This window comes from Erpetoichthys calabaricus, chromosome 2, assembly GCF_900747795.2.
Source record: "Erpetoichthys calabaricus chromosome 2, fErpCal1.3, whole genome shotgun sequence".
Classification (NCBI taxonomy): domain Eukaryota; kingdom Metazoa; phylum Chordata; class Cladistia; order Polypteriformes; family Polypteridae; genus Erpetoichthys; species Erpetoichthys calabaricus.
The window spans coordinates 92,394,701-92,412,019 of record NC_041395.2 but is presented as its reverse complement, the minus strand read 5'-3'; the positions used below and the strand labels follow the sequence as shown (position 1 = coordinate 92,412,019).

Genomic DNA, 17,319 nt, shown 5'->3' with positions numbered 1-17,319 from the left:
TCTCTATGGTTCTCTGAGTGAAGAAAAACTTCCTAATGGTTGCACAAAATGTACCCTTAACAAGTTTCCAACTGTGTCCCCGTGTTCTTGATGAACTCACAGTCTCGATCCACTGTACTAATTCCCTTCATAATTTGAAACACTTCAATCATGTCACCTCTTAATATCCATTTGTTTCAACTCTTTCAACCTTTCCTCTTAAGTCATAACTCTCCATCCCAGAATCAGTCTTGTCGCTCTTCATTCCCACTTAAAGTAACAACCAGAAGAAACCTGGCAATTGTTGCTGCAAAGTATTGAATCAACATAACATGGGCTGCCAGGCACAAAAACTGGAGTCACAAGTACACATATTCTGGAAATTAAGATCTCATGGCCTAAACCCATGTCCACATAGAGAAATCTCTGAACATCACAAATAGTGGAAGTCAGCGAAATGTTTTGGAGCAAATCTAGAGCCGAAGCAGCATTCACAACATGATGTGACTATTTCATAGTAAAATAGAAAACATCCATTCATTTTGCAAACCCATTTTTTAAAAGGGCAACATTAAGTATAAAGCAGATTTATAGTATACCTTCACCATAGAACCTATTCTACATGTATTTTGGATGAAACTGAAATATTTCTGGAGAAAACCCAGATAGGAAACACCACCTCAACAATGACTGAGGTGGGATTTGAACCGAGGTCCCAGGAGCTGTGAGGCAGCAGCTCACACCACTGCATTATCACGTGTTCTATGTGAAAACATAAAAGCATCAAAGACTGCATGCTGCCATTTAGTCTTCACAAAATATTTCAATTTTTTTTTTTATTACAAGACACAGGAACTTGGCTCTGATCTCTCAAAAGCAAGACACTTGTCCATTAAACACAAGCAAGGTTTAGATTTTTATGAATTGTGAAGCAACATTAAGTCCCTCAGCAAAGTCTTAACAGAATGCAAATGAAAACTCGGTCCCTGTCATTTTTTCACAAAAGCAGCAGCAGTTTAAAATTTTACCCTGACTCTTTCGTCTCCAAAACAGCCAATGTGAAGCTTCTGCCCGTACAAAACAGTCACTTGGAGATTCTCATTTTTCACTAAATCTTTCATTCTCGCCTTCTGTGCAATAAAAGGAGTTTTCCTGTGATTTAGTGGTCGCTGTCTTTTGTCTTCTGCCTTTCCAATAAAAAAGCAGTGGGTGACTAGTGTGCGCTCGACTTTGGTCTCGCCGCCAGCACTGCAGGACAGATCTGGGTGACAGAAATGTGACAGCTGAGAACAATGGCAGCGCAGGCCTTTCCAGTGTCCCCGACTGGCCAGTCTCTCCTGCAGCACATCGTCATCAATCTTCCCTCCCGCACTACAAATGTACCCATGCTAATGTCCAGCCCCTGTTTATTCAACTTTGCCAATTCATCACCGTGGTTTTCTTAAGGCTTATTGTTAGAGGGTCACGGGTCAGAGGTGAAGGCTAAAGCCTTCCCTTGCCTTCCCACATCCCCCTTCATCTCCTTAGTGCGCTGGCCCCTCCCCCCACCTTTTCAGGTTTGGTCAAATGGTTTCTATTGTCCAGCAGAGCACTGCAGCTGTCTTTGACTCTCCAGAGGCTCTCGGGGAGGTGCCACACACTCCCACACACATGCACGAGCAGAGCCACAGACAGACGAAGTTCAATGCCTCGGTCTCCCAAATGGAGTTTAAGGCCAAGGAGATCAGGACCGAGTGTGCGAAAGGCCAAGGCTCACTTCTCACATTCGCACTTCTCTAATAACGCAGAGCTGCATTGTCATTCTGATTAGTCAGAGAATCCGCAGATTGCTATATTTACCAAAGGTGTCCATATGGAAGGTGGATGTGAACATCGATCAGCAGAGAAAGATGTTTTAAATTGCAAAACTTGAATAACAGACTTTGTGCCTTTCAATGTGTAGCCTTTAGCCTCTGCACCTTCAAAAAAAATTAAGATGTCCATGAAGACAAATGAAAAGGGGCTGCAATAATAAGCCATACTGACCATAGCATTTCTCTTTGAGACTCATGGATGCTTTTTGTGCACAAGTGTCATGATAAACCATTCATGTGCCGGAGCTGACCTGAGCATCAAGCAGTATGTCACATCTTAGTTTGTATCCAATTCTCTCCGCAGGATGAAATTAATTCTATTTCCCAACAATAACCTGTGCTTATAACCTAATTTTGCTTTTCTTACACAGTCTGTCAGTGAGAACAAGTCACCAGGGTTCATCCAAACATCACCATTAATGATTTAAGTCAACAGACACAGCAGTGCTTGGCTTGAAGGTGCAGCTGCAGTCCCTGCCTGCCTTTCAGTTCATCTTAGATAAGCTATTAGGGTCTTTAATAAGTATTGTATTGATCGAGGCCTGTACAGCAAGACATAAGTGAATATGGGGGAGGTCAAAACTGTGTGAATTATATTATATATATATATATATATATATATATATATATATATATATATATATATATATATGTGTGTGTGTGTGTGTGTGTGTGTGTGTGTGTGTGTGTGCATGGTTATGAGATATATACACAAGCATTCACAAGTTGGTGTTGATAGATTGAGGTACCAATAAACTGATTGAAAATACAGCCAAGACATTACTAATGTTTCTAATGACTATCAGTACTTGAAATTGCTAATTTTTTCATTTATTATTCACATACGACTGCAAAGCCCTATTTTCAGCTGCCATTGCTTCAGTGCCCTAATGGTAAACTCTCTCTTTCATTAATCCTCTTTAAATGTTATTCCATTATTAGAGAAACATTTGTACCTGTGCTGTTCTGTTCAATAAAGCAGGTAAGCTGTCTTTCTTTAGGCTGCAAGGTACTGGCATTCCTAAAGTTCTATTCTGGGCTCAGAAATGGGCAAAATGAAACAGCTTCTGGAAAAACACATCAGTCTATTGTTGTTTTGAGAAGTGAAGGTTATTTTATTTTGGCAGACTGACAAGATATTGAAGGTTTCACATAAAGGTGTCTATTACTGTCTTGAGAGAGGAGGGCAAACTAACCAGGATAGAAGAAGAGAAAGCGGCAGATGGACAGCATCATAAGAGGATAAGGACATCAGATTCTGCAGTTTGAGAAAGAAATGCCTTATAGGTCCTCAGTTGGCGTCTCCTTTAGATAGACAGTTACATTTATATAGTACTTTTCTAGAGACTCACAACACTTTACATGGGCTGTATGGGGCCACTTCAACCACCACTGATGTGCAACAGCCACAGTAATGCGATGGAAGCCATTAAAGTGCCAGTACACATTAGCTATTAGGCAGTGAAGGGTTGAGAGAGCTAGTCAGCCAAAAAGGGACAGGGGGTAATGGACAAGACCATGGTCAGTCAGGACATTGAGAAACACCTTACTCTTTTAGAAAGATGTCCTGGAATTGTTTTTTATTACCAAAGACAGTCAGGACCATGGTTTTACATCTCTTCTCAAGGATGGCACCATTTTGCACTGCACTTGTGCATTGGGATCCACACACAGACCCCAGAGTAAGAGGCCCATGATGGTCTCATCAACACCTCTTCCAGTGGCAACCCAAGCTTTTCCTAGATGGTCTCCCATCCAAGTACTGACCAGGCCCAGACATGCTTAGCTTCAGGAGGATGACCTGCTCTGAAGTCCAGGTGGTTTGGCTGCTGGCCATATCATTCCTTAAACAGTACATGCCAAACACCAGTGTCATGTACAACAATGGCAGGGAAAGGTTCAAATGGACTAAGAAGCATAGACATCGGACTGCGGATTTCTGGATGATTATGAATGTTTGCCCATCTTCACCTTTGCTTTTTATTGGCCAGTTTCAGATATGCTTTTTTTTTTCTTTGTAATTCTGCCTCTAAGGACAGCATTGTAGATTCATTGTTTCACTTTTCACACTGCTTAAAGGTTTATGAACCCAGGTGTAGTTCTTCATATGTTACATTTTTACCATAAAAATTTTTGCAATGAAAACCAGCCCTTTCTTTTCTAACAGGTAGGATTAAATCCACAAATTTTGTGTATTGCTTAGAGCAACTGAGGCATGTAGTGACAGTGACAGGACGATTGCTTGTGACATTCTGCACTTCCTCTGTACCTTGACTCTCATCACTATATTGTCTAAAGGCCATACAGCTTCAGCTTTTACATGACAGCTTTTTCTTACTACTTGTTTATTTAATGTATCGTTTTATTTTAAGGTAAAATATGCTCATTGATATAAGTTAAATATTTAATTGTTGCCCACGCAAATGGAGATTGTGTGCATTTCCAGATGTGCATAGACTTTCATACATTTCATAACCATTCCAGGTGAGTGGTACCACGCTGTCTCAAGGACAAATGCTTCCAGGAGCCCTCAAATGTCAGAAAATGACACCTATTTGTCTCTTGGGTGAGTTCACAAAGTACATTCAAAGGGATTTCAAGCCAGTCATTAAACAGTATGATGGAGGAATTTCAAGATCAGTTGTCCAAACAAAGAGCAGGCTATGCCACCAAACCAACAAATCAATAGGAGGTTAACTTAAGAAGGATCTAAAGCCATCTTCTGGGACAATCAATGTCAAAATACAAAAGTCAGCCAAATTGGGATCTAAAAAAATAGCATAAATATACCAGATAAATGTTAGAGAACAGCCGGATGTGAAGGACAATGTGTTATGGACAGATAAGCTAAGGGTGGAGCTGGTTTGCAATGAAAAGCCATTATGTAGGCCAAATCTGTTTGGTCTCCTTTTGCTTGTTCTTTTATTATTCTTAATTTTCAGTTATTGCCAAAAGCTGCTAGTCACATGGAATATGATTTAGTGAAACTCATATAAACAAAGAAAATCAATACAAATGTAAGCACCACATAAGAATAATAGCGATCATCATTCCTCAACAATTTCCAACTAACCAAGCCACGGCAAAGCTTTATACATATCCATCAAACCGGCTACTTCCACGATCTATAACAGTAAATGGAACATAAAAAAATTATTGTGTCTTTTGAATACCCAAGAGTGTAAATTTATGAGTTAGATAGTTTGTGAGGAACGACTATTACAAACCTTTATGGCTGTGGTCTTGAGAGACCTAAGCAACCATCAGATGAAGGAGAGTGTACAGAGGATGCAGGCTGTGTGGTGGGTCAGATGAGATCTTTAAGGCTTTATGTTTTACTCTGGAAGAATGGAGTATATCCACTGAGGGACAGTGACCATCTATGATACTGAAAATGGTGCAAGTCACTCTCTGGAGCTGTTTATTTTGCAGTGTGCACTTTTACCCATACTTCTTGATGCCATTATTATTTTCTATTGTAATCCAAAATCATATGCATCACATTTCTGTTGTTTGTTTAAATTTTTACTAAAATATATAAGTTAGCGCAATCAAAATAGTTTACGTATGAAAGAGAATAAATACTAATCCAAAACAAACGGCTAAGTTACATTAGGGCCCTGTAAATTTACACCAGTAAACTGAAAGCTTTGATAATGTTTCAGCAGCATATACTTAAGTTAGATCTCCTTTTTCTTTATCTTGTTAACAATTAATTTAATCTTTCATTTCCTGAATGTCTTTATTCCATTGTATAATTGTGGAAAACCACAGCTACTCCTAGTAACAATGGTTCAAGACAGGAGCCAATCCTGGAAAGGATAGTCTAGCATAGGGCACAGACAGGCATTCCTACAAAGACCATGAACAGTCGCCATCAGGCTAGCCAATATATACAGAATTTGGAAGAAACCTGGAACACCTGGAGACAAACTATAAACAGTGACCAAGTTGTGAGGACTGTGACTTTAAAGCATCTTTGGGCCTGGCCAGACGTTGGATGGGAGGCCATCTAGGAAAAAGCTTGTGTTGCTGCTGGAAGAGATGTTGGTGAGGCCAGCATGGGGTGCTTACCCTGTGATGTGTGTGTGGATCTTAGTGCCCCAGGGCAGAGATGGGAACACTGTGCTGTAAAAATGGCGCTGTTCTCCAGATGAGACGTAAAACTGAGGTCTTGATTCTCTGTGGTCATTAAAGATCCCTGGGAAATTTTCAAGAAGAGTAGAGTTTATCCCTATATCTTGGCTAAATCATCCATCATGGTCTTGTCCGTTATGCTGTCCAAATCTTCCCCTGTCTCTAATCTCTTCCACCACTTCACCACCTAACAGCTAATGGTTGGTGAGCGTACTGGTGCAAAAATGGCTGCCATCACATCATTCAGGTGGATGCTACACATTGATGGTGTAAAGCGCTTTGAGTAGTGACAAAAGTGTTATATAAATGTAATTAATTATCAAAGAGTAAAAACTTGATATATGGATATCTAAGTATAAAATGTAGAAACCAGGGGCTTCTGGACAAGCTAGTCTAATGATAAGCATAAAAGCATATGAAGGCAGGAATCTCCAACTATGGTCCTGAAGTGCCACTTGTGGCTGCAGGTTTTCATTGTAACTCTTTTTTAATTTGTTACCGTCTTTTGCTGCTAAATTAACTTCTTTTCCCTTCATTTTAATTGCCTTGTTTTTTAAGATTCAGTCCTCTGAATTTTTCATTTTTGCCTTAAATGACACCCAAACAGAAATGAGATCTTAGTGTGCCAACATATGACCAGCTAAGTCAGGACCACAAACCCCAACCGGTTTCACTCTATCCAGTTTCTTAATTAGAAGTCAATCCTTGTTGTTAATTAAACCCATTATTTAATTAATTCTATGGCTTGTTGGTGCTCTCATTCTGCCACAGCAGACATTTACAAAACTGTTCATTTTCTTTTTTCTAAGAACACCATCAAAATGCTTTGTGGACTTGAGGAGATCAACATTATTAAGGGGCCCGAGTCTTAAATAGCAAGCCGATTAAAACTAAGGCAAAAGAGTTAATTAGCAACAAAAACAGGTCACTAATTAAGAAAAGTGTTAGAATGAAAACCTGCAGCCTCTGCAGCAATCCAGGACTGGAATTGGAGACCCCTGCAGTAGGACTGAGTCTAACATTTGGACCTGATATGAAGAGTTTAGATGTTGGATGGTTTTTGGTGTCCTTCTAATCTCATTATTACTTAGGTAAAGATATGTTAGTATATATGAGAATGGACTTAGAGAACGTCCCTGTATATGGAATATGAATGCTTGACACATTTGGATATGGGTTATGAAACTGGAAATTAATAAACTGAAAAATATGAAACAAAGTTTTATTTTGACATTTATTACAGCATGAACTTTAAGGTATTCATTTTCTACAGAGCTCTCTGTTTCAGTCTTTACTCAGATCTCCAGCACACCTACATTTTTTCAAGCAGGACCTCTCAATTGGTCCAATATGAGTGAAGGTGGACAAGCACAAGTCAGTGTGTCCTGCACTGGACTGCCATCCCACCTGGTATAGGTTCATACCTAGAAACAATTCATAATGTGATGTGCTCTGGCTCCCCATGATAGCAGGTGTCTTCAGGTTCATTCAGGTGGGCCATAGAGGCTGTAGATTTTTTGCTCCTACCCAGTTTCTTAATTTGAAGCCAATTATTGCTACTGAAATATTTTTAATCAAGCACCAGTTTTGTGCTTCATTTCAGCTAGCTCACTCATTAAGATTCCCAACCCTTAATTGATACTTTTAGTCTTAAACAGCTGGTCTGAATTTCGTCTTGTTTTCTTCCGTAACTACCAATCAACAATGAGATGCAAAAGACAAAGGAGCTGGCAGCTCACCGAATAACTTAGTCCCACTTACACTTGTGTATGTGTGTTCATCAAGAAGTATCTGTTTTAATAAAATACTTAGAAGAAATGGAAAGGGAAAAAGCAAAGGGCTGTGGATTACTAATCTACCCTGGCACACAAATCTTTTGGATGATATCCTCTGCAAGGAAGCATCTTTAGTATAAGAATAAATTGACATGACAGATTCAAAGCACTAGCAAGAATGAAGTTATTTAAGTTTTGTTGCTTCTAATTAAGCAACTGAATTAGAACAAAAATCTGTAGGGATTGCAGCCTTCCACATCTGAACTAGAGGACCCCTGGTGTATATGCTTGAAAATAGAATGCATAGGTGCATATTTTTGACATTAAGAATAAAAGGAGTTGTCAGGATAAAATTTGGAACAAAATGACTTCTCTGCAAAAAAAGGAGGCCCCAGCATGTAAAAGGGAGATCAAAATGCATTATTTTTATATTAAACTACTAGCTGTCCCCCGCGGCTCTGCCCATGTGGTAGTGAAACAGGACAAACTTTAAAAATCAATAAAAAAAATGTAAAAAAAAAAAAAAAAAGTAATTCTGGTGAAACGGGAGGTAGGTACGCTGCAACGTCAAACACTGGCACTGTATCTGATCATGTTCAGCTCTGACAGGAGAGTTTCCCCAACGTGGGGAGAAAAGCACGTGGCCGTGAGCTCTCTGCCAATGAGTAGCTACCCTCTAAAACACATGCAGCATCTCTGATCTCTCTCTCAAAAATGTCAAACATTACTCCTTAACAATCTGTAGATGATAATGTCTGTTGAACAAACTGGTATTGCTAGCTAAGTGGAGGCAATGTGCACTCCAACAAGTGGCGAGAGGTAGAGTGACTCGAATGGAGGCTGGCACATGAGTGAGGAGGGCCCTGCCCGGCTCCCTACTCCTGAGGTCCCGTTCCCATACTCTCGGCCCACAGCCACTCTCTCAGATTTGTGTGAATAAATCGGTACCACAAGAGAACTATGATACTTAGCTTGATGAGAGAAGTCGCAAAATCAACCAGAATGTTCAAGGAAATTATAGAAAAAAAACTGATCTAAATCCGTTAAGTAGTTCTCTCATGAAAAGCGGACAGACATACAGACAGACGTTGGATTTTATATATATACTGTATATGTATATTATAGTATATTATAGTAATTAACTATTACTAAATATATATATATATATTTAAACTATTATAGTATATTATAGTAAAAAAACCATAGCTGGGTATCTTTTTTAAGTAAAACGTTTAAAATAAGTGAATGTGTGATCAATTTGGATCTTGAAATCTACACTGCATTTTATAGACCAGGTGACTGGTTCCTTGTTAACAAATGTTAAATCCTTTGTTAATGGATGTTCTGACTTTTCCTATATTTTTAATCTTCTTGAAGATCAGCTATTCAGAGTGGTAAAACTCCTCTGTTCTCAGAATTATTGGTTCATACTGGTGTCTAACTCCTGTGCAGCATATTGGTGAGGAACTGGGATTCTCATCCTCCCCTCTTGATTTTATATAGAATCAACACTATCCTGACCTCTATTGATCAAGACAATGTGTAGCCTTACAAAACCTGACAGTGAGCTTGACTAACAGAAGAGTCCTTTGAGGTAACCACTCTGTTCCATTATGGCTTCCCACTCACTCTAGAACTGAGAAACGCAGTCGGTTCCTACCTTGTACAACAAGACGCCCCAGCGCAGTACGGCGCATCCTAGTCCCTGGCCGGTTGGCAGCACAGACATACACTCCAGAGTGCTGCAGGCTAACATCTGAAATCATGAGGTTGCCTGTGCCGAGCACCTGGATTCCCTCCACACCAATGGAGCGGCCATCTGCAAGTGAGACATTAAAAATAGTTTTCTGTGAACTGAAAAAAATAAATGATACCCAAAAAGATTTGGATGTTAGACAGACATAAAAGAGTAAAAGAACTGTGGAGATAAAACAGATAAAATATTACAAAGTGACAGGCAGAGCCTGCACCCCTCTTATAAAGGAAAAATGCTAGAGGACCATAAATCCAGTATGAAAAATAAATAGGCCAAGGTGTTCGTACCAAGTCTGCTCCAAGAGACAATCGGCCGTGGGTTTCCTGTAGCTATACATTCTAAGATGGCTGTTTGGTGAACTGTGAGGGTAAGATTCTGTGGCCCTGAGAGGATAACTGGCTCCTTGTACATCCTCTGGGATGCAGCTGCAAAAAAGCAATAAAATATTTATTATAACATACAGTGTACTGACATATCATAGACAAATTAAAAATGAATACATTTAGTCTGATTATAAAAAAAAGACATGGAGCTCATTGACTGTGTCAGAGAAATCTTTCACCCAGGTGTGTACTAGAAATGTTGAAATGTAAATTTTCCCATCACAACCTGGACAACGGTAGGTAATGACTACAAAAGCTCGCCCTTTCAATCCATTACAAGGAAGACCAGGAAAACTTGTGTAGCAGAAGCAAATGAGGCGTCTCCATGACAACCTCACTTTGAAGGGAATTAGTGAGCTCTGATATGCGCCTTTGATGCAAGCCATCTGAATGATACCTTATGTAATTCAGAGCAAAATCAAAAAGCTCATTGCAAAGGCGAAGTCGCTGCCCACACTCACTACAGAGACCTTCTTTATCCTGTATGTGTTCCAAGAAATTGAAATCTTACTCGGGAGATTGGTGTATAATGGGAACACGATCTGTTATGATGCTGATGGGAATGGGGATTATAGCATCTTAGGACCTCACTGGACTACAGGTTACTGTAGTACAGCGGTTCTCAATCTGTGGGGCGTGCCCCGAAATAACAAAAAAGGGGGCGCAAATGTTGCCATATGTGGCGTAATTTTGCTATCCATAGAGAAATTTTAAACTTGTAGCGGTGTATCAGCAGCAAAAAATATAGGAATAAATTTTATTATTATTTCAAAAAAACGTTAGGGGGGCGAGATTAAAACTGTTATGAAAACTTGGGTCGCAAATACTTAAAGGTTGTGAAACGCTGCTGTAGTATGCTTTGCAGGTGACCAGGTACCTGCATACTGTCTGTTCACAGCCCTGAACCACACATTCCCACACGGATCAGAACATGACACAAAAGTGCCAGTGCCAGTCTCGTTTATAATGATGCTTGTAGACTCCCATCAGACAATGTGTCAAATGGCTTGTAACTACATAACTTTCTAGACTTTGACATAAGGCACCAAAAAATATAGAAACCTGTTATAACATTACCATAAACATTACACTAATTCAAACTTTTATAACTCTGAAGTTCACAAAAAATTATGATGTCCTGAGTTCCATCTTCTCATAATACCAGAACTAGTTGGTGGGGTGAAGATATTCCACTCTGGGGTCATATTGCTGCTTATTATTATTATAATTAATGAATAAAATAAAAAATGATTGCTAAAATATATCTGACTTAACAAAGAATTTGGCAATTTTGTACATTGTACAGTCTAAATCTTCCCAGGACCCTGCACTCACCTGACACATTGAGTTGTGCTTCATGGCTGTAGCGGGTATTGGCGATATTGGTTGCCACACAACGGTAGAAGGCGTAGTCTGGCCGACGGACACCTGTGATTTGCAGGATGCCTGTAGGCAGGAGTGTGTACCTGGATGGGAATTAATGAATGCGAAGAATAAACATTACATGAAGCTAGAATATTTCTTCCATAAAGAAACTGAAAAGGACTGATCGATGAAAAGATGTGAAGCTCAATTTTCTAACACAATAAAGCAAAATTCAAGAAAATATAACCCTTTAACAGCCTGCTGTGCATATGTAGAGAGACTGAAGTGGGAATCTGCTATTTGACATATAAGAGAGTGCGTACAAATGCCGTCTGAGTATATCATGGTAATGTCAAGCTAATCATCTAACTTGGAGTAATGAAGTGAATAATCACCTAACTCTTTCTCCGATAAGCCTTTTGTTTAGACCCATCTTATTAGAATTAACAGAAAAGTTCATAAAACATATTACTTTAATCTAAGCTTTATGCTACCCTATTTCTCACTAACAATAATTTTCAGAATGGCAGTGCAGTGGTTAGCATTGCTTCTGCTTCAGTTCTATGTGTTTGAATTCTATGCCTGGTCTCTGTTCATGTGACATTTTTATGGTATCCCCATGCCTGTGTGGATTAAATGGGCTTGAGAATGTTATATATTATTATTATTATTATTTGGTATAGTAGCTACTGAACTTGACTGTTAATCAGAAAAGATGGCAGTTCAACTCCTGCTCCCAACCCCGAGCCAGACGACGAACATGATGTGTTCCAACTATAAAAAAAAACCTGTAAACAGTGGCACTGTGCATTAGTACTTACTGTATGAAGTGCCTTGACATGGTGTCTTTGACAGAAAGGTTGTTGTTAGTTCAGTTCAGGATTACGGAGGTCAGAGTCTATAGACAGTAGTTAACTATGGTCTGGATGGCCAAAAAGTTAATGTAGGGTCCTGCTTAGCTCGTGCAGTCTTAGTCAGTCATGAAGGTATCCGTTGTGTTTGCACACTTGAACAGAATAATTATGGATTAAGTTCTGCTAAGCAGTGTTGTCAGGTAGCTAGGGACCATAGTAATTTTGGCTGACATCTGAGGACAGATTTTGAAGAAGCAAATATGAGTATTTTAGCTTTTCTTGTCCAGCAGTACCGAAAAAAAGGGTCTAGAGTTTTTATCATAATTAGTCTACTTTCTCCCAAAAATTAAGGCCTACATACAGTAAATGGTAAAATAATAGAATAAGTTAACAATGGACGAAAAACACTGATCCACACTACCACTTTTTACTTCAGAAACTTGCCGTCGTCAATGTTTTTTTGGATAAGCACACACATTTGTTCAGTTTAGTCATCTGCTCACCTCTGGTCATTGGTGTCCAATGCAGTTCGATTTCGCTCCCATGTGATCACAGCTTCTGGGATGCCATTCACTTGGCACTGAAAGCGAGCAACACCACCTTCGTCAACGGTCATTGATTCAGGGTGTGTGTAGAATTTGGGGAGGGCTGAGGAAAGAAAGTAAGTTAGAGTTGTGGAGATCACCATTACGTAATATACTTGCCATTCATCTATCTATGCAATTTTAGATTTCTGGATGTAGGAAGTACAGGGCCATTTGATTGCTTACTATAAAAAGTATCTTTAAATAATGTTCTGAACCCCAGTAAATCATTTTTCCTAACTATATTAGGGCAACATTAATCTCAGGACTCAAAGATGGCTGTTAAGAAGTGCACAGTGTTGGCCGGGGAATCAAATCCCACCCTATCACCTGTCTTGTTACTTTTATCTGACTTGCACCAAAACTGGGTGTTATAAAAACCCTGAGCACTGTGCAGCACAGCTAGAGCTTCTTGCTTTTCTTGGACTAGTTTGGTATTTGTCACAAAAACCAAAGACATGCATATTGGATTGATTGGAAGCCCCATATTCACCCACAGTCTATGTATGTATGCCATGTAATGATCTGTAAGCAGACTTGCATTTAATACTTCCAGACCCCTATAGTTCTACATAGAGATTCAGAAGAATTAATGAATGATTGGCTATAAAACAAGCTCTGTGTCCTGAGAAGACTTATAATGTGATGAACTTTTTTAATTAAAGAGGACACTATTTCATTATTTTGTGAAATAAAATATTACTCATTTTTTTATAAAAATGACAAGGATCACCAGGCTAATTTGCTAGAAGCAGCAAATGAGAGAAAGCTTGACAAGATTTCTTAAAGTAAGCTAAAAAATCGTAAATACTGTATTTTTTTGATAAGTCAATAGTTCTTACAATAAGGAAAACAAGATTTAATGTCACGATATAAATACTTTTCACTTGCTTAGATTTCATTTTTTGCAATGTACTGAGTCCCCAAGTGGAGTACTGTCTGCAGTTGTGGTCACCTCATCACAAAAGAAACAAATGGCAGCTTTAGAATCTGTGCAAAGACCAAGAAAAGGGTATCCCAAACTAAAGAGCAGGCAGAAGCAGCTCACAGCTCTGGTCCAGATGAGTCCAAACCTGAAGCCATGGTCCTGTTTCAAAAAATAAAACAGCCTGTTTCTGTAGGTAAGGTGTGGAATTCAACTAGAGGAGTTCAAAGTACTTTAGGCCATTGTTCATGAGTGAACTCAATGGAGAGTTTGAGAAAGACCATCAAATTGACCAGGGCTGCATATTTACAAACACTGGAGCAGACAGGTGCAGTGAAAGCTTTGTCTGAGCACAATCCATTGATTTACAGGTCAGTCTACATCCCAGTCCTCACCAATGGTCATAAGCTCTTGACAATGACCAAATAATGACGTTACTGTGCAAAGAAAAGTGGCTAAAATGAGGCTCCTGCGTACGGCTCCTTGGCTCACTCCTGATGATAAATGAGAAGCCCAACAGTATGAGAGGACTGTAGAGGAGAACTGCTGCCTCTCAGAATCAAGAAGAACCAGTTGAGGTGGTTTGTCATATAGTTAGGATGTCCCTGGGGTTGAAGGTCCAGGAAATCCTGGAGGGATTACATCTTTTGACAGGAATACCTGGTAATCTCCCGAAAAGAGATGGGAAATGTTCATAGCACAGAGTGGCCTGGTCTGTCGAGCATGGCATACTGACACATCAGTCCTTATCACAGAAAGCAGACAGAAAGATACACAATGGCACAAACTAAATCTTTACTGTACATGAACTCCAAGGCTCATTAAAGTTGATCTAGAAGAATGATTATAAAGAATATGAAGGACTGGTAAATTCAGCTTACTATACAATTTATGGTAACATAATTTAGAAAAGCCTGTAGCTTCACTGACTCTAAAGACCATCTTACAGATAAGTAAACAAGAAACTCATTTTTTGTTTCTTCTGTACTTAGGATATGTCTGGATGATGGCTGACCTGAGCAGTTTTAGAACAGTAGTCATTTATTTTCTCCAGATCTCATTTTGCTTTTTTTTCTTCAGTGCCTTCTGTTAAACCATTAATGTCACCATTTATACACATAATATGCAAATCTAATATATAAATATATGCAGCATAATTGTATATTCCAGCTTGTTCTCCTTAAAAATCATCATTTCCCTGTCTCTGTGACCAGGTAGCTGGAGCAGAAGGTTCTTTTCACATTTTACAGCAGAAAGATTCTTGTTTTGTATTTGTGTGTGCAAAAATAATTTATGTGATAGTCAGAAAATTCAGATATTTTAGGGAGAACATTGTTCCTCCCAGCCATAAACAGCCTTTCCAACAAACACATTAGTGTTTGATCATTAGTTTCTGGCAAGAAAATGCAATTTTTGACAGACTTTAAAATATGCAAAACCTATACGTCTTTACTATACAGAAACCCACGTGAAATATAATGAGAAAATATGTGCATTAATATACCCTAGGCTGGGAAAAATATAATGTTCTCATTTTCTTTAACATTTTCTCCACTTGAATGCTTCATTCTTTTGTAAAGCACTCTTCTGCAGTGGGTGTTACATGAAATAAATCCAGTTAATGCTTGATGTCACAGCTTCTCTATTTGTCAACGAACCAGCTATTGCTAGGAAGTTATACCTGACATGGTCCACACAACTGGTGAATCTGTATTTTATATTGGGCTTTTCAGGATGTGGATCATCTCAGTGTACTCTACATATACTTTCTAACAGAGCATATAGACTTTTCATCAGTTGAAGTGTAATGGTTATGGACTTTTTGGATCTAACAGTGAGCCAAGGGTAAGGGTCAGAATTTGGTGTTTTCCGGTATAACCCTATCACTGCTGATTTCTTTTTAAACAAACTTTCACCTTCTGTTCAACTAGTGAGTAGATACAAAAGAAGACATGCCATGACCTAACCATGCCTGACTACATCAGCCTTGCAAATTAAATTCCTGTCTTACAATTCCGTCTCCAGCTCCGTCAGTACTCAGATACAGACAGAATGGAGGGTTCTATCTCTTAGCCTCTTCCATGGCTATCCCCTTACTGAGCTGTGACTTCCACCAAGTATGTAAATGCCTAAGCCTTACTTCTGCACAGAAAATTCCATTATTTAACTGAACCCCCATTTCCTGAACTTCTGTGCCTCTATGTCTTTTGCAACACTCCTGCGCTATTCAGTTTTTATGGGCAGTTATGCCACACCAGGGGTGATTTAGTTCAGCATTAGCATTGCACAGTGGCGACACAAAAGGCAGGATTTCAGACGGCCTGTCTAAACCAGAAGAATGCATGACCGACTTTTAGCACCTCAATGAATGACCACTTGGGAAGCGTCTGCTGCAGTATTCACCACTCACACACACACACACACACACACACTTACCAGGACAGCGACCTTTTCCCTAGCCATAACCTTTCTGAATCCTACAATGTAGCTGTATTAAACCATCATTTTGTTTTTATTAAAAGAAGAGAAGGATCAGGAAATCCTCTGGGGGTTACAAAATGTTTGCCAATGTAATCATGTACGTAGAAATGCAAAAAAGGTGAAGAAAAATTAATGGGATTAGTGGTACTAAATAAAACAAAAGAGAAATCAGGGTAGTTATGCTCAAGCAGAATATTTAGCCAGGAATCTCAAAATAATAAAAAGGAATGGTGAAGTTGTGCAACACCAACTAGTTAGCACTGGGCCTTGCAACTCCACAGCTCGAGGGGCAAATCCCTACCTATCTGTGTTTGCTCGATTTCTTTTTTCATTGATTGGAGACTCTAAATTGGTATCTTGGACTGTGCCCTTCAATCAACTGGCACTCCATCCATGTTTGATTCCTACCTTGTGCACTATACTACTAGAATTGCCTCCTGCAAAACAAAAATGTATTTCTGAATATGTAAAAAAGAAGCAACACCTTAAAATAGCCTTTCAGTGTGGGGCAAAGGTTTTACCTATTTGTTTGCACTATTTGCAACAAAACTGAAATTACTTTTCAGTGGGAAGCAGCAACAAATTGGTCTACCACCATGTAATTGTAGACATGTCTATTGTTAAAAGCTGCAGAACAAGAGTCACTCTAAACCAGAACAAAGCCAGAAAAGACCCCTGAATGTATTCAAATAAATGGTAGATTCAAAAACCAAATCATAAGAGACAGAGGAATAGAGGAAGAACTCAAAACTATTGTATCATGTCAGTGGTTGGAGAAAAAGACCAGCTGCCCCACTGGAGTATCCTGAGTAGAGGATCTGTCAGCTTGGCTAACATTATTAGATAACTAAACTACCCGTCCAGCACAAAAGACCAAAACAACACCAGTCATCACTATTTATCGTGTTCCCTCTTTTTTCTGGCCCTTCTTTTTGCCCAATTTGTCTTGTGACGCTAGAGTCAGTACCATAATGAAACATAAACTTCTTTGAACTCCACTTGGGGTTTCACATCCAACAGTTGAGCAGAGTCCTTTCCAGGGTCAATTGCGGGTCTTCAGTGTCCTGTAAAATATTTTGCTCTGGGTTGTCTCTAAGACCACTGCATCTCTGGGCCCCCGAATGAGCCAGGCCTGTATAGTAGCTTGTGGGTGTCCAGCTCTCTTTTACACTCAGCAGAGCAGCACCCATCTTATGTGAGGTTTGCCAGACAAGATGTGGCATAATG

General features: G+C 39.3%; 1 protein-coding gene across 1 annotated transcript in view; it reads right to left on the bottom strand.

Annotated features, from left to right (window-relative positions):
* si:ch211-57n23.4 (immunoglobulin superfamily DCC subclass member 3) overlaps positions 1–17,319 on the bottom strand; it is a 64,809-nt gene that overhangs the window by 26,393 nt on the left and 21,097 nt on the right. Inside the window, exons 3-6 of the mRNA XM_051922806.1 lie at positions 12,606–12,750; positions 11,219–11,349; positions 9,788–9,925; positions 9,405–9,563 (exon numbers count right to left, since the gene is read on the bottom strand). Of these exons, the coding sequence (XP_051778766.1) occupies positions 9,405–9,563; positions 9,788–9,925; positions 11,219–11,349; positions 12,606–12,750 (573 nt within the window). The remainder of the gene's footprint in view (positions 1–9,404; positions 9,564–9,787; positions 9,926–11,218; positions 11,350–12,605; positions 12,751–17,319) is intronic.